The sequence below is a fragment of the Leucoraja erinacea genome, chromosome 26, assembly GCF_028641065.1.
Source record: "Leucoraja erinacea ecotype New England chromosome 26, Leri_hhj_1, whole genome shotgun sequence".
NCBI lineage: Eukaryota > Metazoa > Chordata > Chondrichthyes > Rajiformes > Rajidae > Leucoraja > Leucoraja erinaceus.
Genome location: NC_073402.1, coordinates 26,202,205 through 26,226,602, shown reverse-complemented (window position 1 = coordinate 26,226,602; position 24,398 = coordinate 26,202,205). Strand labels below are relative to the sequence as shown.

General features: G+C 45.5%; 1 protein-coding gene across 2 annotated transcripts in view; it reads left to right on the top strand.

Moving 5' to 3' along the window:
* Positions 1-23,903, top strand: part of LOC129709863 (transcription factor HIVEP3) — a 269,420-nt gene extending 245,517 nt beyond the window's left edge. For both annotated transcript variants that reach the window (XM_055656495.1, XM_055656496.1), the window contains 4 exons: positions 2,716-2,891; positions 12,098-12,196; positions 16,754-17,835; positions 22,731-23,903. In XM_055656495.1, coding sequence (XP_055512470.1) covers positions 2,716-2,891; positions 12,098-12,196; positions 16,754-17,835; positions 22,731-23,678 — 2,305 coding nt within the window. In that variant the 3' untranslated portion in view covers positions 23,679-23,903. The remainder of the gene's footprint in view (positions 1-2,715; positions 2,892-12,097; positions 12,197-16,753; positions 17,836-22,730) is intronic.
* Positions 23,904-24,398: the final 495 nt, after the last annotated feature.

Below are 24,398 nucleotides of genomic sequence, written 5' to 3'. Positions count from 1 at the left end.
TTCTCAGCACCCAGATCGCAGGCTGATCTAGTGTCTGGCACGTTAGTTCAAGGCTGGTGAACTAATGATGGATGCCTCACCGTCACTGCGGTTGGTGACAGAAAGCAGTGCAATAACTCCTGGGTACACAAAAATGCTGGAGAAACTCAGCGGGTGCAGCAGCATCTATGGAGCGAAGTACGAAGTACTTCGCTCCATAGATGCTGCTGTGCCCGCTGAGTTTCTCCAGCATTTTTGTGTACCTTTGATTTTCCAGCATCTGCAGTTCCTTCTTAAACAATAACTCCTGTGTTTAGTGTGCTCACAACTTTCCCTTCAGCCTGCATGCAATCACCGCGCTCTTCGAAGCCAGTCTGATATGTCTTCAGAAGAAGGCACAAAGTGTCGGTTTGCACTCGCTAGAATTTAGAAGATTGAGGGGGGGTGGGATCTTATAGAAACTTACAAAATTCTTAGGTGGTTGGACAGGCTAGATGCAGGGAGATTGTTCCCGATGTTGGGAGAAGTCCAGAACAAGGGGTCACAGTTTAAGGATAAGGGGGAAATCTTTTAGGACCGAGATGAGCAAAAACATTTTTCACACAGAGAGTGGTGTATCTCTGGAATTCTCTGCCACAGAAGGTAGTTGAGGCCAGTTCATTGGCTATATTTAAGAGGGAGTTAGATGTGGCCCTTGTGGCTAAAGGGATCAGGGGGTATGGAGAGAAGGCAGGTACAGGATACTGAGTTGGATGATAAGCCATGATCATATTGAAGGGCCGAATGGCCTACTCCTGCACCTATTTTCTATGTTTCTATGTGCTGGAGTAACTCAGCGACTCAGGCAGCATCTCTGGAGAACATGGATAGGTGACGTTTTGGGTCGGGATCCTTGTTCAGGCTGATTGTACCGAGGGCTGGGGTGGAGAAAAGAAATGAGGCTGAAAGAGAGAAGGGGCCACTATCCAACCATCAAATAACTCTTTGTTAACGTATTACTTGCCAGTGAAGGAATGGGTGACGTTTCGAGTCGAGACCCTTCTTCAGTCTGGAGTCTGAAAATGGGTCTTGGCTCGAAACGTCCCCCATTCCTTCTCTCCAGCGATGCTGCCAGTCCCGCTGAGTTACTACAGTATTTTGTGTCTATCTTCGAGTTGAATTTAGTTTAGAGATACAGTAGAGATACGAGCCCGCGCCTACTTGTGATCCCTGTATATTAACACTACCCTACACACACGAGGGACAGCTTACAATTATGCCAAACCAATTAACCTATAAACCTGTATATCTTTGGAGTGTGGGAGGATACTGGAGAAAACCCACGCGATCAAAAACAGAACATACAAACTCCATACAGACAGTGCCCGTAGTCAGGATCGAACCCGGGTCTCCGGTGTTGTAAGGCAGCAACTCTACAGCTGTGCTACAGTGCCACCCCGTGTGCGTGTGTGTGGGGTTTGCGTTTGCAGTCGTTGAGATGGTGTTGGAAAGAGAGGCTGTGTTTGGGAGGGGGAAGGGGGTTGTGTTTGGGTCCTGTGTGATTACGAGCACCATCCAAAAAGAGCATCAGGCCACATTCTCCAAGAGGGCACTCACCAACAGTGAAAGCCAAGCAATGGAGGGGGAATTGATAGAAGAGAGCATGTCAGGACTTCAATTAAAAAAAAGGATTCTGGATCATCTCCATAGGTTAAATGGCATCAAATAAGACAAAGGAAATAATGTTTGCCATTTGGAACTGGGACTTGAAGTGCAACATTTTAAGTACTTTTGTTTTATTGCAGAGCTTCTCCATTCCTCTGATTCTTCCGTTCTTTAGAACCAACCCTCCAGTCCCTCCTCCTCCTCTCCCTTCCACCCCATCCTCACTGACCCCAAACTTGCTCAAACATTCCTAATTCTTTAGTTTAGATTATACAGCGCGGAAACAGGCCCTATCAGCCCACCGGGTCCGCGCCAATCAGCGATCCCCGCACATTAACACTATCCTATACCCACTAGGGACAATTTTTACATTTACCAAGCCAATTAACCTACAAACCTGTACTTCTTTGGAGTGTGGGAGGGAACTGAAGATCTCGGACAAAACACATGCAGGTCACGGGGAGAACGTACAAACTCCGTACAGACAGCACCCGTAGTCGGGATCGAACCCGGGTCTCTGGTGCTGCATTCGCTGTAAGCTATCGCTGTGCCACCGTTGACGAGGAAGCATTGACCTGAAATGCCAAACTCTTGTTTCCCTTTCCACAGACGCTGCTGGGCGCGCTGAACCTCTCCAGCGCTCTCTGTTTTCATTTCAGATTTCCAGTGTTTGCATTTTTGTTTGATTTGATTTTTAAAGCAAGTGGAACTCTGCAGGGAGGAGGGGAGTCCTGCCGGAGGGTTTACTTTGGATGCTGCCCCGGAGCCGGCTATGGGTTCTTGTTTTAATTATTGAACGGGCTGAACAGCGCGCTGTGGGCATCCTGTATTAATGTAACCAACACGAGATCGTTTTGAAAGCAGGTGTTACGCTGCTGTGAATTCCTTAATGTCCCCGGCTGTCTTAATTTCCACTTTTGGCAGTGGAACACTTGCGAAAGATCCCGACCTTTCAATGCGCCCCTTGTTTGCAGCCCCATGCTTGTCGAACCCCCACCTCTCCATCACCTTGTCATCAGACCTTTTTTTTTTATATATAGTTTACCCTCGAAGTTTCATTAACTCCTGTGTTTTTGTATATTGTTTTTGTAGGTATAAGTCCAACGAAGATTATGTTTATGTGCGAGGGAGGGGAAGGGGAAAGTATGTGTGCGAGGAATGTGGAATTCGCTGCAAGAAACCAAGCATGCTGAAGAAACACATCCGCACACACACAGACCTTCGGCCATACGCCTGCAACTATTGTAACTTTGCCTTCAAAACCAAAGGTGAGAAAGCCTTTCCTCTTTCTACTGCCTCGAACTTACCCCCCTTTCTACCCCCCCAACCCCCCAACTCCCTCACTTCCTCGCCTGCCCAGGGCTCCAACAGTCAGGCTGGCCTACGTTGACCTGTACTGTGGACGTGGCTGAGCTGAGATACTCTGGTCCATGATAGAGCACTGAGCCATGCTTGGTGACCAGCTCTGGTCAATGCACTGACTGGGGCTGTCGTAGGGAAAGGATATTGCATTCCTCTCCCTTCCAGAATATCCCAATGCACTTCCTACCCACATCTTCCAGAGACGCTGCCTGTTCCGCTCAGTTACTCCAGCATTTTGAAGTCGGTGAAATATTTTCGAACTTAGTTTAGTTTAGAGATACAGCGTGGAAACAGGCCCTTCGGCCCACCAAGCCCGTGCCGACCAGCGGTCCCCGTTCACTGTCCAACACACTAGGGACAATTAACAATCTTTACCGTAAACAAACAACTAAACTAAAAAACCTGTGCTGCTTTGGAGTGTGGGAGGAAACCGGAGCACCTGGGGAAAAACCCACGCAGGTGACGGGGAGAACGTACAAACTCCGTACAGATAGCATCCGTAGTCAGGATTGAACCTGGGTCCCTGGTGCTGTAAGGCAGTGAGTCCACCGCTGCGCCACCGTACCACACTTGCGGGCACCCTGTTTCTTGCAGGAAAGGAAGCGGGCAATTTACGCGCTGCAAGTTCCTTCTGGCTGCAGTCTGATAACGGGCAAATAATAGTGTTTTAGAAATGTTACTTAAAGTGTAGGCGAAGCGTGGAAATGAGTGACGTTTTGTTAATGACCGTCTGGTGAAGGAGTCACAGCTTCAGTTTGTGACGTTAGCTGAAGGATGACACCTCTTGGCAGGTTGGCACTGGTGTTTTATGCAGGGTCTTTCCATCTAGATCTGCGCTCAGATCCATAGAATGGGATTTGAACCAGGAGTCTTCTCATCTTCCGATTAATGTGAGATAGTGGCGCAGCTGGGGGAGCTGCTGCCTCGCCCAGGTTTCATCCTGACCTCGGGTACTGTCTGTGTGGAGTTTGCACGTTCTCGCTGTGACCGCATGCGTTTTCTCCGGGCGCTCCGGTTTCCTCCCACATCCCAAAGACGTGCGGGTTTGTAGGTTAGCTGGCTTCTCCAAGCTGCCCATTGTGTGCGGGGAGTGGACGGGAAAGTGGGATAACACGGATCTATGGGAACGGATGATCAATGGTCGGCATGGTCCCGGTGGCCGAAGGGCCTGCTCCCATGCTGTATCTCTAAAAATAAAACTATCAAGTAAAACTAAAACTATCAAACACCCATTGGTTAATTGGACTCTGAACATTGCCTCGAGTGTGTAGGGAGCAGATGAGCAGGTGGAATAACATAGAAACACAGAAATATTGAAACATAGAAACATGAATGCAGGAGTGGGCCATTCGGCCCTTCGAGCCAGCACCGCCATTCAATATGATCATGGCTGATCATCTAAAATCAGTACCACGCTCCTGCTTTTTCCCCAAATCCCTTGATTCCTTCAGCCTTAAGAGCTAAATCTTAACTATCTAGTTAGATTTGAAATTGAAAACATCCAGTGAATTGGCCTCCACTGCCTTCTATGGCAGAGAATTCCACAGATTCACAGCTCTCTGTGTGAAGAGGTTTTTCCTCACCTCAGTCCTAAATGGCCTACTCCTTATTCTTATGGTTGATGGTGACTCATCTAACATGGTAGATTGAATGGCCCAACGATACTGAGAACAGGGAGAGGAGAAAACCCAGAGATCCCATTTGTTTTACCCTGATGTGTCACTAAAATAGGTGTAAACAACTTACTCAGAAGATAGTTAGACACATTGTGTTTTGCCTCCTGTGTCTTGAGATAACATTTTTTAAGTTATGGGGTGGCAACATCAGAAAGTCATTAGATACATGGTGTTTTGGAGAACACTGAATGAAGCTGATTAATTTGCACACAGCAAATTATGGTGAACACTTGCTTAGTGGTGATCAGATAATCCTTTCTAATAATTTTGACAGGCGGGTAAACATAGGCCATAGTCCCTGTAGAAACGTCTCTGTTCTTTCTGAAAATGGTTCTGTGACCTGTTAGAGCAGATTGGACCTCATATTAAGTCCTCAATCCAAGGTAGTAACTCCGAAAGACCTGCCCTCGCACAGCGTTCCTTAGGTTCGTTCGCATGGACCTTGTGGTGGGTCTCAGAAGTGGGATTTGAACTCATCACCCTCTGACCTGGAGGCAGGAGTGCTAGCCACTGACCCACGGCTTGTATACAGCCTCTTCTCCCTGCTAAAGCACCTTGCCTGCTTCAGGGTTTGATCCCACAGTCCATGGCAGGTGAACAGAGCCAAGACCCGGCCTAGCCACAGTGTCATCAAATGACAGTACAAGCTCAAGGGGCTGAATGGCCTGTTCTGCTCCTGTGTTTCCATTAGACTATAACTGCACCCTCCCACATTGTGAGCAGGACAGCTTGCCTTTGAGGTTTGAGTTCCTGAACAAGCACATGGGTAATTATATGTTCCATTAAGCAATAAATTGAAAATCTTGGAATATATTTTGGAAAGTAAATATTGAGTTTCTAGTTGATAGTCCTTTTTGGAATACTTGGCAGGCTGGAAGCGAGACCCAAACAGATGTTTAAGGGAATTTTGTCTTTAACCTGAAGGAGCTTCCTGTTCGAATACAAGGTATTTTGTACTGTTTTTGTTAACTGAGAGGCCCACCTGCCCTTTCTAGAGCAATAATTTTCTTTGGCTGTTCTGTCCAACTTGCGGGTGGTAAATGCAAAACTACCAGTCCCCATCTATCTGTGCATTCCCAGAAATAAGTGCAAGTCCTTAATGCTGTGTGACTGCATGACTGCAACTTCGCATTGTGGCCGCTGCAGGATTGCATACCCCCGCCATCGCCAACGATGCAATGTTGCCCTTCCTTCCCCGGCCCACGTTTGTCACCATGGAGGTGCCGGGGATCGATCCTGCAGTTGCGTGGCACGAGACCTGGTCTCAATGCAGATTAAGAGCCAAGAAAGAAAAGTGGGCACAGTGGCACAGCGGTAGAGTTGCTGCCCTACAGCCCCAGAGACCTGGGTTTGATCCTGATTACAGGTGCTATCTGTATGGTGCTTGTACATTCTCCTTTTCACCTCCGTGAGTTTTCCCCGGGTGCTCTGGTTTTCTCCCATGCTCCAACGACGTGCAGGTTTTGTAGGTTAATGGCTTTGGTGAAGATTGTAAATTGTCCCTCGTGTGCAGGATAGCGCTAATGTATGGGGATCGCTGATCAATGCAGATTCGTTGGGCCGAAGGGCCTGTTTCCACACTGTATCTCTAAACTAAACTAATTGGAGATGTGTAGGAAGGAACTGCAGATGCTGGTTTGAACCGAAGATAGGCACAAAAAGCTGGAGCAACTCAGCAGGACAGGCAGACAGCATCTCTGGAGAAAAGGAATAGGTGACATTTCGGGTCAAGACCCTTCTTCAGACTAATTGGACATGCCTCTTAAAGTGCGAACATCGATGCAAAGATTTGCATAGCCATTTCCTGTGCTGTATCATTAATCACACTGCTCAGTACCGGGGGCAGTGCAAGGAAACTCTTGTCCGTTTGGAACTGAAAAGCAAGGCTCACCCTCGACAAGCTGAGTACATTTGATGACTTACTCACCCACCGGTTGAACCTAATCAGCTTTCCCCAGTCAAAGATCTGTAAAGTAGGTGTAGTGTTCATTAGTTACTTCATTGTGACATCTACCTCAATACAGTGAAATGCCCTGTTTTGCATACAATCCAGAAAAATCAAACAATACATAAACACATCATTCAGCAGGAAAACAGTGCAACGATTGTGGTTTTTTTTTAAAGTAAACTTCATCTGAGACAGTACACTAGTAGTCACCATGTTTATGGTATTTCAGGTATCAAGTCCTTAAAAATATTTAGACTCTAGAGATGCAGCACGGAAACAGGCCCTTCGGCCCACCGAGTCCACACTGACCAACGATCACCTCGTACACTAACCTACACACACTAGGAATAATTTTCCTAACTTACTAAAGCCACTTAACCTACAAACCTCTAAGTCGTTGGAGTATGGAACGCCCGGAAAAAAACCCACCCGTTCATGGGGAGAACGTACAAACTCCATACAGACCATTAGTCACGATGCGGGTCTCTGGCGCTGCGCGGCAGCAACTCTGCCATTGCGCCATTGTGTACTCATTCTTATCTTGGCCTTAAAGGGCTGTTGTCTTGGCCCGCCGAAAAGGATTGTGGCTTTTGGTATCAGTAAGGGTGGCACAGTGTCACAACAGTAGAGTTGCTGCCTCACAGTGCCAGAGACCTGGCATTGTTCCTGACTACGGGTGCTGTCTGTACGGCGTTTGCACGTTCTCCCTGTGACCATCTGTGTTTCCTCCAGGTGCTCCGGTTTCCTCCCACATCCCAAAGACGTGCAGGTTTGTAGGTTAATTGGTCTCCGTAAGTTGCCCCTGGGGTGTAGAGAGTGGGCACAAAACTGGGATAACATAGCACTAATGTACAGGTGATCGATAGCAGCACGGACTCGATGGGCTGAAGGTCCTGTTTCCATATATAGCTAAATCAAACTAAACTTTGCTATAAGGTGTACGATTTCAATCTTTGCCTCTTCTCTGAAATAACTCTACCTAGTAAGTTCTACCAAGTACACTTCCATATTCTTGCAAAGAGTTGGACGGGCACAATGAACAGCGTCACCATTTCCCGTGCTGTAGCTTGCTGTCTACAACTCAATAATCTGAAGACAGTGCCTGATCATGGTTGAGACAATACGAATAGTGAAAGGCCTGGATAGAGTGGATGTGGACAGGATGTTTCCACTAGTGGGAATGTCTAGGACCAGAGGTCATAGCCTCTGAAATAAAGGATGTTCTTTCAGGACGAATTTCTATAGTCAGAGGATGGTGAATCTGTGGAATTCATTGCCGAATTCCAGAAGGCTTCAGAGGCCAAGTCAATGGATATGTTCAAGGCAAAGATAGATAGATTCTTGATTAGTACGGGTGTCAGGGGTTATGGGGAGAAGGCAGGAGAATGGGGTTTGGAGGGAATGATCACTCAGCCTTGATTGAATTGCAGTAGAATTGATGGTCCGAATGGCCTAATTCTGCTCCCATCACTTATGAACTTGTGGTATTTTTAGGCTTGGGTTCATTTTAATTTTACTGCATTTGCAGTTGTTTTCATAAGATGATGAGAGAGGGGAAAGTCCACACATACAAATAACTCCCAGTCTATTCACACAGGGGAGGATCAGCGCAGGGCCTGACTTCTGGTTGCCAAGAATGTAGATATTTTACAAATCTCCTTTCCACATCTCCTGAGTCAGTAGGTCTTCTTTCTGCAGGATCTGAGGCCAAGGCATGGACGAGCTACATTTGGCAGTGATCCCCGCCTCTCGGTGATGGCAAATGCACGTATAAAACAAGTAATGAGGTGCTAGAGTAACTCCAGTCACCCGCTTACTGCCAATGCTGCTAGTCTAAATATAAAAACAGGGGAACCCAGTAAAAGAGAGGAAATACTGCACAGAGCATTGCACTAACACAGTTAGCACTTGTTATGTAAACGATATTTAAGATGGATGTATGTGCATCCCGTGCCTGGCCCCATTCACATGGGCAAGGGGGTTGAAAATATTTGTCACATCTCACGACTATGTTCTCATGTGATTCTAACTCCCACGTCTGAGCACGCATGTTTACGTAGGTGTTTATCAGCCCCTGTGCAAACACGTGTAAACGTAATGGGCGGCACCGTGGCGCAGCGGTAGAGTTGCTGCCTCACAGCGCCACAGACCCGGGTTCGATCCTGACTACGGATGCTGTCTGTATGGAGTTTGTACATTCTCCCCGTGACAGGATAGGTTTTCACTGGGTGCTCAGTTTCCTCCCACACTACATAAAAAGTACAGGTTTGTTGGTTAATTGGCTTCTGTAAATAATAAATTGTCCCCAGTGTGTAGGATAGTGCTAGTGTATAGGGTGGTGCAGACTCGGTGGGCCGAAGGGCCTGTTTCCATGCTGTATCTTTATAGTCTCAAGTATGTGCAGGTATGTGAGTTTTGAGGGCATATCTATGGATGCATTTCACATGAGTGGATTCTGTGTGCACACTGTTTTGCATGTACACATGGTACACATGGTATGTGGTTGCATTTTGTGTGCAAGTTTTGTTTGTATGGAGTCATGTTTGAGTACATGTGTGGGCACGGATTGTGCAATATTTGCATGTATACATGCATGCATGGGCATGATCATGTATGTATGTACATCTTTGTGCTTCTGTGCATTTATGCATGCTTGTGGATTAGCTTGTGACATATGTTCACACATTGATTGATTGAAAGATACAGCATGGAAACAAGCCCTTTGGCCCACCGAGTCCGCACCAACCATCAGTCACCTGTTCACACTAGCTTCATGCCATCCCATATTCTCATCCATTCCCTTCAAACTAGGGACACTTTACAGAGGCCAATTCATCTAGAAACTCGCACATCTTTGGGATGTGGGAGGAAAACAGAGCACGGGGAGGAAACCCATGTGGTTGCAGGGAAGAACGTGCAAACTCCATACATGCTTTGTGACTGTGTGTGTGTGACTGTCTGTGTGTGTGTGACTGTGTCTGTGTGTGACTGTGTCTGTGTGTGTGTGACTGTGTGTGTGTGACTGTGTCTGTGTGTGTGTGACTGTGTCTGTGTGTGTGTGCACGCTCATTTGAGTGCGTGTGTGTGTTCACACGGGTGCATCTCTGAGTGTGTGTATATTCAGTAAGTTCCAGTCAGGATCTGTTGTCCTCCTCCACCACCTTTCCCCACCCACCAGTCAAAAGAAGTTGGACAAATGTAATTGTTTTCTCTGGAATGCCAGAGAAGATCTGATAGAAGTTAATAAAACATTTCGGGAGGGGGGATGAGTGAAGTCAAGAGTGTTTTATTGTCATTTGTCCCAGATGGAACAATGAAATTCTTACTTGCTGCAGCACAACAGAATATGGAAACATAGTACACTGTAAACAATATGATAAATGAGAGAGAGCAAAAAAAGTTCAGTGTGTATATACTCGCAAGTACACACACGCACACGCACACACACGCATACATATACACACACATACAGTTACACACACATACACACACACACACGCATACATATACGCACACACACACACACACGCACACATATACGCACACACACACGCATACATATACGCACGCACACACATACACGCATACATATACGCACACACACACGCGCGCGCGCATTCATATACGCACGCACACACACACACACACACACGCATACATATACGCACACACACACACACACACTCAAAATAAATGAGGGGATAGATGAGGGTAGACAGTCAAAACCTTTTTTCCCCGAGGGTGGAGATGTCAGTGACTAGAGGGCATGGCTTTAAGCTAAGAGGGACAAAGAATAAAGGGACATATGTGGGATAAGGTTTTTACACAGACGGTGTGTGTCTGGATCACACTGCTAGCGTGGTGAGGGAGACATATATGATTTTAAGAGGCTTTTCGATAGGCATTTTGATATGCAGGGAATGGAGGGATATGGATCATGTGCAGGCAGATGAGATTAGTTTATCTTGGCATCACGTTCGGCACAGACGGTTTGGGTCGAAGGACTGTTCCTGTGCTGTACCCCTTTCTATGTGACTGTTATAGTGTTATCACACGGTTTTAAATAGTGCCCCTGTGCTGTGTTTGCCCCTCACGCATTCTCACTGAAGATAGATAAGATGGCCATTATTTTAATATTATTCACGGAGACATACTGTGTCCAAATTGGCTGCTGTCTTTCCCTAATCACAAACAGTGACCGCACTTTACAAATATTCTTTTGGCTGCAAAAGAAAGTGGGAGGCCATTAGGGTTTTAAAAAAACACCGGATTAATGTGCGACTGTCTTTCACCTTTGCTGTCCAGTAATGGGACTATCTTTGGAAAGAATGGGAATCGAACCTGGAGCCACATGGCTGAATGGATCAACGCCACCCTTTTTGCCTGGTGCGTTTGTTTACCCTGCCCTCCCTTGTGCCAGTGCAGTGGGTGGACTTAGACTTGGAGTCATGGAGTCTTACAGCGTGGAAGCAGGCCATTCAGCCCAACTTGCCCACTCTGGCCAACATGTCCTATCTACACTAGTCCCACCTGTCTGCATTTGGTCTGTATCCCTCTCAACCTGTCCCTTATCCATGTACCTGTCTTAAACGTTGCAATAGTACCTGCCTCAACTACCTCCTCCGGCAGCTCATTCCGTACACCCCCCCACCCTTTGAGTGGAAAAAGTTACCCCTCAGATTTATAATAAATCTTCCCCCCCCCTCACCGTAAACCTATATCCTCTGGTTCTCGATTCACCTACTCTCGGTAAGAGGCTCTGTGCGTTTACCCGATCTATTCCTCTCATGATCTAGTACACCTCTATAAGATACACAAAAATGCTGGAGAAACTCAGCGGGTGCAGCAGCATCTATGGAGCGAAGGAAACGTTGCCTATTTCCTTCGCTCCATAGATGCTGCTGCACCCGCTGAGTTTCTCCAGCATTTTTGTGTACCTTTGATTTTCCAGCATCTGCAGTTCCTTCTTAAACACCTCTATAAGATCACCCCTCATCATCCTGTGCTCCAAGGAATAGGGTCCTAGACTGCTCAACCTCTCCCAATAGCTCTGGCCCTCGAGTCCTGGCAACATCCTCGTAAATCTTCCTTGCACCCTTTCCAGCTTGACTTGTCGCAGAAGGGTAGGCGAGGACCCAAGTGAGTTTGCAGGGTGACAAGTTCTCATCCCTGAAACCCCAGCAGTCATTAAATGACGGCCGCACAATAATTAAACAGGGAAATAGAAGATGTTCGCAATTCAGTCATCAGATGACAGCATTACAGTTGCTGTGTGGTAGATCGGCAGTGGAGAGACACGTCCAGCTTAGTGTCGCTGTGTTCATTTATGAACTAGTGGGGAGTACATTGCCCAAGGAGTCGCATCAGCTTCATTGGGACGTTGATTGGGTAGAGAATTGGGCAACTTCAGCCAAGCAGTAGCTGAGTGGGGCAAGGCGTGATTTATTGCAACAACGCAGCTGGACTGATCACTGTTTGTGTTCTTTAGGGAATTTGACGAAGCACATGAAGTCAAAGGCTCACAGTAAAAAGTGCCAGGAGATGGGAGTGACTGTTGCTTTAATGGAAGACCTGGAATCTGAAGAAGGTACATCGGGCTCACTGCGTCATCTAACCCCAGCAAGAATCGTTTTAGTTTAGTTTAGAGACACGGCACGGAAACAGCCCACCGAGTCCACTCCGACCATCGACCCCTGCTCATAGCACTAAGACAGTCCATAGTATAGGACAGTCCCTATGATGCACAGGAGGCTGACATGATAGTGATGTTTAAGAGGCTTTTAGATAGGCACATGCAGGGAATGGAATGGTATGGAGCAGACAGATGAGATTAGTTTATGTTGGCATCATGTTCGACCCATGTTCGACCCGTCGATTAGTTTATGTTGACCTCATGTTCGACCCGTCTGAAGAAGGGTTTCGGCCCGAAACGTTGCCTATTTCCTTCGCTCCATAGATGCTGCTGCACCCGCTGAGTTTCTCCAGCTTTTCTGTGTAACCTTCGATTCTCCAGCATCTGCAGTTCCCTCTTAAACACGTGGGCAGAATGGCCTGTTCCTGTGCTGTGCTTTTCTAAGTGACTGTTATAGTGTTATCACACAGTTGTAGATAGTGCCCTGTGCTGTGTTTGCCCCCTCATTCTCACTGAAGATAGATAAGATGGCCATTATTTTATTATTATTACATTTGCTGGGTCCAAACAGTCTTTCCCGAATCACAACTGTGACTGCACTTCACACGCTGATCAGCGATCCCCGCACATAGCACGAGGACAGACCCTCGTATAGTCCCAGGTACTATCCCATACACTCAAAGGTCAATTTACAATTTTACCAAGCCAATTAACCTACAAAAGATGTTGGGGGAAATTTTCAAAGCAAGAAGCAATACCTGGAAGATGCATAGAACATGGAATAATAGGTTCAGGCCCTTCAGCCCACAATGCCTGTGCATGACAATCTACCTTTGTATATTACATTGTAAAACATTGCAGGGCAATTCACAGGAGTATTATCAGACACTATTTGATCCGGACCCACTTATGGAGATACTAGATAAGGTAGCAGAACCGTTTAAGGTCTACATTAAAGAGAAAGGGAGATGCAGTTAGATTTATGACTTTCAGCCATTTAGCTAAATAGTGCTCAATATTTTAGTTTAGTTTAGAGATACAGCATGGGAACAAGCCCTTCAGCCCACTGAGTCCACCCTGACCACCACTCACTCGTAACACGAGTTCTGTGTTATTCCCACTTTGGCATTCTACACACAAGCGGCAATTTCCCAAAGCCAATTAACCTACAAACCTGCACGTCTTTGGAATGTGGGAGGAAACCGGAGCACCCGGAGAAAACCCAAGCGATCACAGGGAGAACATACAAACTACGCACAGACAGCATCTGTAGTCAGGATCGAACCTGGGCCTCTGGCGCTGTGAGGCAGCAGCTCTGTTGCTGTGCCACTGGATTTAGCTAAACCTAAAGGTTTAGAGCGATATGGGCCAAACGTGGACTGGTGGGACTAGTATAGATGTGGCATCTTGGTCGGCATGGGCAAGTTGGGCCGAAAGGCCTTGTTTCCTTGCTGTATGACTATGTCTCTATTACTCAATAGCAAATAAGAACATCTGATACCGTACTTCATTAGTACCGGTGTCAGGGGTTATGGGGAGAAGGCAGGAGAACGGGGTTAGTAGGGAGATATAGATTAGACATGATTGATTGGCGGAGTAGACTTGATGGGCCGAATGGCCTAATCCTGCTCCTATCACTTATAACCTTATGATCTGAATGCAGGCCTTTTTTTTTTTTTTTTTAGTTGAATCTGGAATATCTAAGCATTTTATTTGGCAGAAATGGTTAACAATTTCCCTGTGCACGTGGTGGATAATTCACATGCATGAAAAACTGTCTGGGATAACAATCCTTGCTTGCCCCTATCATAAGCAATTTGGCAAAACTGCGATTATTGTCCATTTGCTCATGAAATAAGCTCCCCGAATGATTGTTACCGTTCTATCATGTGAAGCATCACCTGAGTGAGTTTGCACTTGCAGAGTATCAGATGCAATACGTGTTTAATTCTGTCCCAGAAATTAACCTCCGCGCAGACATTTTCCAAGTGCTTTCGAACAGAAGCAGGTGTTGATTGATGAGATAACACATCTTGTCATGGCTGGGGATTGCAGTGAAAAAAACAAATGGAGTATTGACTTTCACTTGCAATCTTTAGATAGTTATTTATTTCAGATTTCTGGTGAAGTTTTAATCCCTCAGTGTCAGCATAGAGACAAAGAATTAACATTAGGGCGGCACGATAGCGCAGCGGTAGAGTTACCGCTTATATCGCCAGAGACCCGGCTTCGATCATGACCATGGGTGCTGTCTGTACGAAGTTTGCACGTTCTCCCCGTGACCCACGTGGGTTTTCCCCGGGTGCTCCGGTTTCCTCCCACACTCCAAAGATGTACAGGTTTGTTGGTTAATTGGTTTCAGAAAAAGTTGTAAAATTGTCCCTCGTGTGTAGGATAGTGTAAGTGTGCGGGGATCGCTGGTCAGCGCGGACACGGTGGGCCGAACAGCCTGCTTCTGCGCTATATTTCTAAACTAAACTAAACAAAACATTTCAAAGATGCATTTGCCATATCTTAAATCTTAATTTTGGATTAAAATGAGGTTGCTACTTTATTTAGCTGAAGAAACATAATGATACTTCTAAGGTGCACAGTCAGAAAGTAGAATTTCCAGTTATGCCCTTGAGGATATTGTATTTCTTGGGAAGAATAAATGTGGGAAAATCACACTCGCTCCATCAGAAAGCACACCACCCCGTGATCACGACAGGCAGGCAAGGAACTGGTCTTGTTATTGAGAACACTGCGAGAGTCTAGGCCTAGAGGACATACAGTAGCCTCAGAATTAAAAGTCGTTCCTTTAGGAAGGAAATGAGGAGGAATTTCTTTAGTCAGAGGGCGGTGAATCTGTGGAATTCTTTGCCACAGAAGGCTGTGCAAGGCAAGTCAATTGATATTTTTAAGGCAGATAGATATATTCTTGATTAGTGCGGGTGTCAGGAGTTGTGGAGAAGGCAGCAGAATGGGGTTAGGAGAGAGACCCATGATAACTGTGAAGAGAAACTATAACGGTGATCCCTGAAAATAGCAGCTTAGTTTCTCCTGAGAAACACGAGTGGGATATGATTGTGTGATAGAAAGTATGTGTGCAAAATCAAACGTAGAACAGTACAGTTTTCAGGTAGAATTAGCAGCAGTCAGTTCCATTCTGACTCGGGCGAAGCAGTCAAAAAACCGAAATCAAAATGTTTGCTTCTGAGGATGAGTTGCTTCTGAAGAAGAACCTAGTTCTGTAGAGAACACTGTGTTCTTATAAAGAATTCAGTGTTGTCCCTGCAGACCTAGTCCCTTCTGTAATCAGATGTGTTGTGAAGGGAAGCTCAGAAGTGTCATCATTAAGGAAATGCTTGAAGTGATATTTGTAATCAGATTGCTGGCTCATTTAAAGGCACAAAGTTGTGCGTGTGGGTTCCGAAACATCTTGAAGGAACAGAGAGACATAGATAAGTCGTCTTGTTGAGTCTCATTGTCGGTAACTCATTTTCACCCAGCCCTAGGCTAACAATGACCTGTTTCCTTTATCATTGTTACTTTTTTGCATCTTTCATTTATTTGTTCTACATTTCTCTCTACCACCGTCTATATCTCTCTTTTCCCACTCCCCTGAATGGTCTCGACCCGAAACGTCACCTATTCCTTTTCTCCAGAGATGCTGCCTGACCCGTTGAGTTACACCAGCTTTTTGTGTCTATCTTTGGTTTAAGAAAGTACTCCAGAACACAGGTCGGAGACAGCTCAGACCATAACTGATAATTGCGGGGGCGTGTAGTATTAATGTTCTCAAAGGGGGGTCGCAAGGATTGGCTGTGTTGATGTAGAAAGCACAAAGTTCCTTGGTCAGGCAGACTGCGCTGGTGCAGTTAGTGAGCGTGCTATGTCGGTACGATTAGTGTTTTGATGTAAAATGTTTTCATTTCTGTGGCTGCACTTAAGCATAATTGAACCCTGTCTCTTGGAATCACTAACCTGGGCTGCAGTGGCAAGGTGAGAGAGCTGAGCCTGAGGAATGTGCATTGAAATTGATTTGTTATTCTTCAACGCACTCCACAGTTACTCTAAGGACCAGAATAAGTGAAGCTTTTTGTTAGCAGCCAGCATTTGGATAGTAACATGAGTGGTCTCATAAATTAACAGTCCAGGACTGGGAGTCATCACACAAATAACACAACGCTTCTGCAATGGGGCGACACGGCGACACAGCCGGTAGAGCTACTGTCTAATCAAGAATCTATCTATCCCTGCCTTACAAATATCCATTGACCTGGCCTCCGCAGCCTTCTGTGGCAAATAATTCCACAGATTCACCACCCTCTGACTGAAGAAATACCTCCTCATCTCCTCGGGATCTCAGAATTGAAGGACGTTCCTTTATGAAGGAGATGGGGAGGAATTTCTTTAGTCAGAGGGTGGTGATTCTGTGGAATTCATTGCCACATAAGGCTGTGGGAGCCTTGTCAATGGATTTTTTTCCTCATTTGTGATACTGATGTTTACTAATCTCTTTCACTTCAGGAACCAGTGAAGAGCCAACGAAGATAGCAGAAGAAAGCGAGGGTACAGATCTGGCAGAAGAACACCAGTTTTCGGATGTTGAGGAGTCAGATGATGACGATGATAATGAAGATGATGATGAAGAGGAGGAAGAGGAGGAACCATTTGTGAAGTCTTCGGAGGCTGCGAGCGCCAGTCCTCAAACAGCTGGATCTTCCAGAGGGGAGACCTCGTTATCTTCATTAGAAACCGCCTCCAAGCAGGGATCTAGTTTAACCAGTCAGTATTCGTTGATGAGTTACCCAATGTCATCATCTCAGCTTCGAGCCACAGAGTCACCTGTTGTTCCTGCATGTCACAGCATCTCACAGAGCCAGCAGATAGGAAGCACTCCGATGCCTGTATTGCCATCCGCTGAGCATTTTCCATCAGGGCATGGGGACCCTGCACTGAAGAGGCACAGCATCCCAAGTGAAGCCATCTCACCATCCATAGACCCATCGCCGTGGTCCCCAAAGAGAGAGGCGTCACGTTTGTGTCCAGGCAGCGACAGCCCATCAGGAAGACGCTCATCGCCGGCGAGAGAGGCAACGCTAAAAGAACGTCCGTCCTCACTAAGAGATATGTCGCCTCCAAGACACCTCTCGCCAGGCAGGGAATTATCACCCAGGAGATGCCTGTCACCAGACCGAGGTATATCACCGAGGAAACATCTATCTCCAGGAAGAGAGGTGTCGCCCAGCAGATGCCTATCCCCGAGGATAGAAGTGTCAGCTGGGAGAGTGTCACCCAGGGCACATTTGTCACCAGAAAGGGAAGTATCTCCTGGACGAACTTTGCCATCAAGCATAAAAACGTTGCCTGTAAGGTGCCTATCTCCAGCAGGAGATGTCTCCCCAACTAGACGGCTGTTGCCAGTGGGGAAGGAGTCGTCTCTCAGACACCAGTCTCCGGTGAAAGATGAACTGCCGAGTAGATGCCACACTCCGGTTTGGCAAAGTAGCCACAGCTCCTCAGCTCCTCCACAGCACATTGGTTCACCTTTATTGGGTCTACCTCAACGGAAATCCAGCAAAGAACAGGAGCAGTCTGAAGTTAAAATGGTAAGTGAGATAAAGGTAGGCATGAGGAACTGCGGGTGCTGGTTTATACAAGAAAGCACAAAGTGCTGGAGTCTGGAGAAGGGTCTCGACCCGAATCTTTACCCATTCCTTCTATCCAGAGTTGATGCCGGTCCCGCGGAGTTACTCCAGCATTTTGTGTCTATCTTCGCTGGAGTAACCCAGCAGGACAGCTGAGGACCTCATATAACCATATAACAATTACAGCACGGAAACAGGCCATCTCGGCCCTTCTAGTCTGTGCCGAACACGTATTCTCGCCTAATCCCATCTACCTGCACTCAGACCATAACCCTCCATTCCTTTCCCGTCCATATAACTATCCAATTTATTTTTAAATGATAAAATCGAACCACCTTCACTGGAAGCTCATTCCACACAGCTACCACTCTCTGAGTAAAGAAGTTCCCCCTCATGTTACCCCTAAACTTCTGTCCCTTCATTTTCAAGTCATGTCCCCTTGTTTGAATCTTCCCTACTCTCAGTGGGAAAAGCTTATCCACGTCAACTCTGTCTATCCCTCTCATCATTTTAAAGACCTCTATCAAGTCCCCCCTTAACCTTCTGCACTCCAAAGAATAAAGACCTAACTTGTTCAACCTTTCTCTGCAACTTAGTTGCTGAAACCTAGGCAAAATTCTAGTAAATCTCCTCTGTACTCTCTCTATTTTGTTGACATCCTTCCTGTAATTAGGCGACCAAAATTGTACACCATACTCCAGAATTGACCTCACCAATGCCTTGTACAATTTTAACATTACATCCCAACTTCTATACTCATGTGTGGAGAGAAGGAACGGGTGACGTTTTGGGTCAGGACCCTTCATCAGACTGAAAGAGTGAATGCCTTACAATGAAGACAGGAACTGAAGAAGGAGGAATTTTTATTTATAAAGGCCAGCACACCAAAAGCTTTATTTACCACCCTATCTACATGAGATTCCACCTTCAGGGAACTGTGCACAGTTATTCCTAGATCCCTCTGTTCAACTGCATTCCTCAATTCCCTACCATTTATCATGTACGTCCTATTTTGATTTGTCCTGCCAAGATGTAGCACCTCACACTTATCAGCATTAAACTCCATCTGCCATCTTTCAGCCAACTCTTCCAACTGGCATAAATCTCTCTGTAGACTTTGAAAATCTACTTCATTATCCACAACCCCACCTACCTTAGTATCATCTGCATACTTACTAATCCAATTTACCACACCATCATCCAGATCATTGATGTATATGACAAACAACAGTGGACCCAACACAGATCCCTGTGGCACCCCACTCGTCACTGGCCTCCAACCTCACAAACAGCCATCCACCATTACTCTCTGGCGTCTCCCATTCAGCCACTGTTGAATCCATCTTGCTACTCCACCATTAATACCCAACAATTGAACCTTCTTAACCAACCTTCCATGAGGAACCTTGTCAAAGGCCTTACTGAAGTCCATATATACAACATCCACTGCTTTACCCTCATCAATTTCCCGAGTAACCTCTTCAAAAAATTCAAGAAGATTAGTCAAACATGATCTTCCAGGCACAAATCCATGTTGACTGTTCCTAATCAGACACTGTTTATCCAGATGCTTATATATATTATCTCTAAGTATCCTTTCCATTAATTTGCCCACCACTTACGTCAAACTAACAGGTCTATAATTGCTAGGTTTACTCTTAGAACCCTTTTTAAACAATGGAACAACATGCACAGTACGCCAATCCTCGGGCACTATTCCCGTTTCTAATGACATTTGAAATATTTCTGTCATAGTCCCTGCTATTTCTACACTAACTTCCCTCAATGTCCTAGGGAATATCCTGTCAGGACCTGGAGACTTATCCACTTTTATATTTCTCAAAAGTGTCAGTACTTCTTCTTCTTTGAATCTGATAGTTTCCATAGCTACTCTACTTGTTTCCCTTACCTCACATAATGCAATATCCTTCTCCTTGGTGAATATCGAAAAAAAGAAATTGTTCAATATCTCCCCCATCTCTTTGGCTCTGCAGATAGCTGTCCACTCTGACTCTCTAATGGACCAATTTTATCCCTTGTTATCCTTTTGCTATTAATATAGCTGTAGAAACCCTTTGGATTTACTTTCACCTTACCTGCCAAAGCAACCTCATATCTTCTTTTAGCTTTTCTAATTTATTTCTTAAGATTCTTTTTACATTCTTTATACTCCTCAAGCACCTCATTTACTCCATGCTGCCTATAATTATTGTAGATCTCCCTTTTTTTCTGAACCGTGTCCAATTTCCCTTGAAAACCATGGCTCTTTCCAATTTTTACTATTTCCTTTCAACCGAACAGGGACATAAAGATTCTGTACTCTTAAAATTTCACCTTTAAATGTCCTCCATTTCACTTCTACATCTTTCCCATAAAACAAAATGTCCCAATTCACTCCTTTTAAATCCTTTCGCATCTCCTCAAAGTTAGCCTTTCTCCAATCAAAAATCTCAACCCTAGGTCCAGTTCTGACCCTCTCCATAATTATATTGAAACTAATGGTATTGTGATCACTGGACCTGAACTGTTCCCCACATACCTCTGCCACCTGACCTGTCTCATTTCCTAACAGGAGGTCCAGCACTGCCCCTTCTCTAGTAGGTACCTCTATGTAAAAAACTATCCTGCACACATTTTACAAACTCCAACCCATCCAGCCTACTACTAATATCTGCGATCTCCTTACATATTTTCTCTTCCAATTCTCGCTCCCCATTTGGCGGTCTATAATACACCCCTATGTGTTGCTACCCCTTTCCCATTTCTCAGTTCCACCCAAATAGCCTCCCTAGACGAGCCCTCTAATCTATCCTGCCAAAGCACTGCTGTAATATCTTCCCTGACAAGCAATGCAACACCTCCACCTCTTGCCCCTCCAATTCTATCACACCTGAAGCAACAAAATCTTGGAATATTTAGTTTCCAATCACAGCCCTCCTGCAATCATGTTTCACTGATCGCCACAACATCATGCTTCCAGGTGTCAATCCAGGCTCATCTAAGTACCTGACCTAAGGAATGGATAATTGATAGATTCATTGATTAGTTAGACAGGCAGCATCTCTGGAGAGAAGGAATGTGTGATGTTTTGGGTCGAGACCCTTATTCAGAGGTCACCCATTCCTTCTCTCCAGAGATGCTGCCTGTCTCGCTGAGTTACTCCAGCATTTTGTGCCTACCTTCGATTTAAACCAGCATCTGCATTTCTTTCCTACATCCATTGGTTAGTTTTTGGATGGATGATCCTCAAATATTTTCCTGCATTTTTCATGTTTCTTTTACATTGAAGCCAATGTCTGATTTTTCTATAAGTGTGGAAGATGGTCAGAAAATGCAGAATGATCGACCCCCGTGCCAAATTGTTCTGTATACATTTGCTTGCCATTTTCATGTCCTCTTCCCTTTCTCATGTTATTCTCCCTTTTTCTGTCGTATTTCCTCATTAACTCTGCCACGTTTTTTACTATACCATAACTTGGCATTAAGCTCTTAATATAATGCAGAGGGATCATCAGCCAGTGGTCTGTGAATGAAAGTCTGGGGCAAACAAGGCAGTGATGAAACATTACTGAGGCCAAGTGGAACAAACTTCCCCTTAAATGCGGTGCAGCGTGTAAAGAGCTACTACCTTACAGCGCCAGAGACCCGGGCTCAATCCGGGTGCTTGTCTGTACGGAGTTTGTACCTTCTCCCCGTGACCTGCGTGGGTTCGCTCCGAAGTCTTCCGTTTCCTCCCACACTCCAAACACATACAGGTTTGTAGGTTAATTGGCTTGGTATAAATGTAAATTGTCCCCAGTGTGTGTGTATGTGTAGGATAGTGTTAATGTGCAAGGATCGCTGGTCAGTGGACCGGACCCATCGTGGACTCAGTGGGTCGAAGGGCCTGTTTCCGTGCTGTATCCCTAAACTAAACTAAACTCAATTCTATACACTCGAGCTTTGCCCAGCGGTAGGTAATTTCCAAGTTTAAACCACCCTCAGATTGTGGCAGATTCTTCTGAATTTCCTGTTGGATTTATTAGTGACTGCCCTCTGTTTCTGATCCTTATTATTAATGGTGCCTGCAAGTTGAACTGTACTTACATCATTTGTGTTGCATGGAATGACCAATGGGTATGAATTTATATTGTACCTTCAATGCAAGAAACGTTCCAAGGAACCTTCACAGAGTTATCAGGTAGTTTTAGGTGGCGCAGTGGTAGAGTTGCTGCCTTACAGTGAAGGCAGCACCGGACTAAGGGCTGGTTTGTTAAATTTTGTTATGTGGAGGTGCACTCTTCACTCTTAATTAGCCAGGGTGGGGTGTGTGGGGTGTGTGACTGATGGTATGGTTGTATATATATATATATATATATATATATATATATTTAATATTTATTTTGTTTCTGTATATTTTTGTATTTTTCTTTTGTGTATTATTTGAGTGTTTCTTATTAACATATCCCTTTTCTTTTTTGTGTTGATTTATTTAAAATTAAAAAATTAAAATTAAAAAAAAGAACAAAGGAATGAAAGATATGCAAAAAAATATTTTAAAAAGTAACGATGTTCAAGGCAAAGTGGAGCCCACAATGGTCCATTGTTGGCTGTGGGCTACGTGATAACGAGTTATGCAGGCTGCGCAACTCAACAGGACAACAGTGAAACTAGTAAGACAACTAGGGTGGGGGATCGAGAGGGAGAGAGAGGGGATGCAAGGGTTTCTTGAAGTTAAAGAAATCAATATTCAGATCAATTTTTCCTGTAACGGGGCGAGCTAAACTGCGATTGTGAAAGTAGCGTCACTGAGTAACGATAGTCCCACTACCAAGAAACAAAGATGTATAACCTTCTCTTCCTTCTCTTTTCCACAGAAGATGTCTGGAATGGGATTCCGCAGCTTGCACGAGCAACCAACAACACCATCTCAAGCCTTGCATTTTTGCTTATCGAGAAATACTCAGACAGCACTGGAAGGGCAAAGTTACAGTGGGCTAACTGGGAGCGTACAGGATTATGTCTTCAGTCATCTTCCTCTGCACTCACAACAGCTGGTCAGGACACCCTACCCCATGATCCCAATCGGTGGGATTCAGATGGTTCAGGCAAGGCCAGGCTGCCATTCAGGTTTGGTGCCTTCACAAGTCTCTCTCCAGCCAGGGTTTCCTGTGAGCCCGTCTGCATCCAGCCCATTCAGTGCAAGCAGGTCGGAGGCCACGGTACATATCGAAGAAGAGGTGTTGCCGAAGTCTACGTCAGCTGAAGCAACGACTTCCGAACCTTTGCCTTTACAGCTCCCGTTTGCTCCCACGACCCCTCTCATCACGGCACCTTCTCCGAGCAGAAGCGGTAAGAGGACAGAGACTGCTGAGCTCAAAGAAGCAGCATTGTACAAACAGGAGGAATACAGGGTACCAATTCATACCGAACCCAGCACTATCGCCACTCTGAGCCGCTCAGGAAAAGAAGCCGGCTCCGACAGACTGGACAGTCCCAGCGCCAGCCGGGAGCAATCCCCAAAGTCTTCGACCAGCAGTGAAGGAACCTCAAAGGACCCGAGCACGACGCAGTTTGGGTGTCCGGACACCTACTATGAATCGGCCCGCACTTTAGCCGCCCTGCACCCGCCGCAAGGCAGCAGTGGTAGCAGCTCGTCAGAGTCCGTGAGCTCCACTCACACTTTCCAAACCAGTGCTGGCAGGACTACTCCATGTGGGCAGTGTCCACCAGTTAGAATGCAAATGGGAAGTAGCCCAGAGTCGAAGGGTGAAGGCTTCAAGCACCCTGACGCACAAAAGGACGATAAGACAGGAAACGTATAGCAGCCGCCACCATGCTGGCTCGCCGATGAAGAAAATGGAACGGCATTCATCAACACTAGTTCTCCTTCAGCAGACTCACAGATGTTGTTCATACGACGCATTCACCTATTATATACCTGTTAACATGACCAAACTCACCAGAACGATTCCTGTTTTAAAATTGTCCGAGTCCAGTATTATTTAAATGTACACAGTTACTTGTGCCTTTCTCCCTTATTTTGTGTCTCCAAGTATATAAAAAAGGGGAGGGGGGGGTGGGGGGGAGGGGAGGGGGGACAAAAAGAAAAACATATTGAGGCTGTGAATATTTTATCAAGAGCGATGTAATCGATTCGTAGTAGCTGTCTTTTCTCATTTGAGACGTCCATGGGTAGAATGTGAAACAAAAGGGACAAAAAAATAACGTTAGTGTGATAACGCACTGAAAACATATTTTTATATCGATCAAATGTAAACTGCTCCTGTGTACAGAAATAGATCTATGAGGCATATTTATTGTATTCTGTATTTAATTGTTTAAAAAAAAAATGGAATCATTTTCCCAGCATCCTGGTGGTCTTAATGTACGCTTGTTATCGCTTCTTAAACAGAAATTATGAAGACAGAAAAAAAAATTGCTTTATTTTTGACCGTGGTTGTGTTTACCTTTTTGCGACGATTGACTCAAAGCACTTAGGCTATCCTGTAAGGATTCTTTCACATGTAACCCCTTCCAAAAGT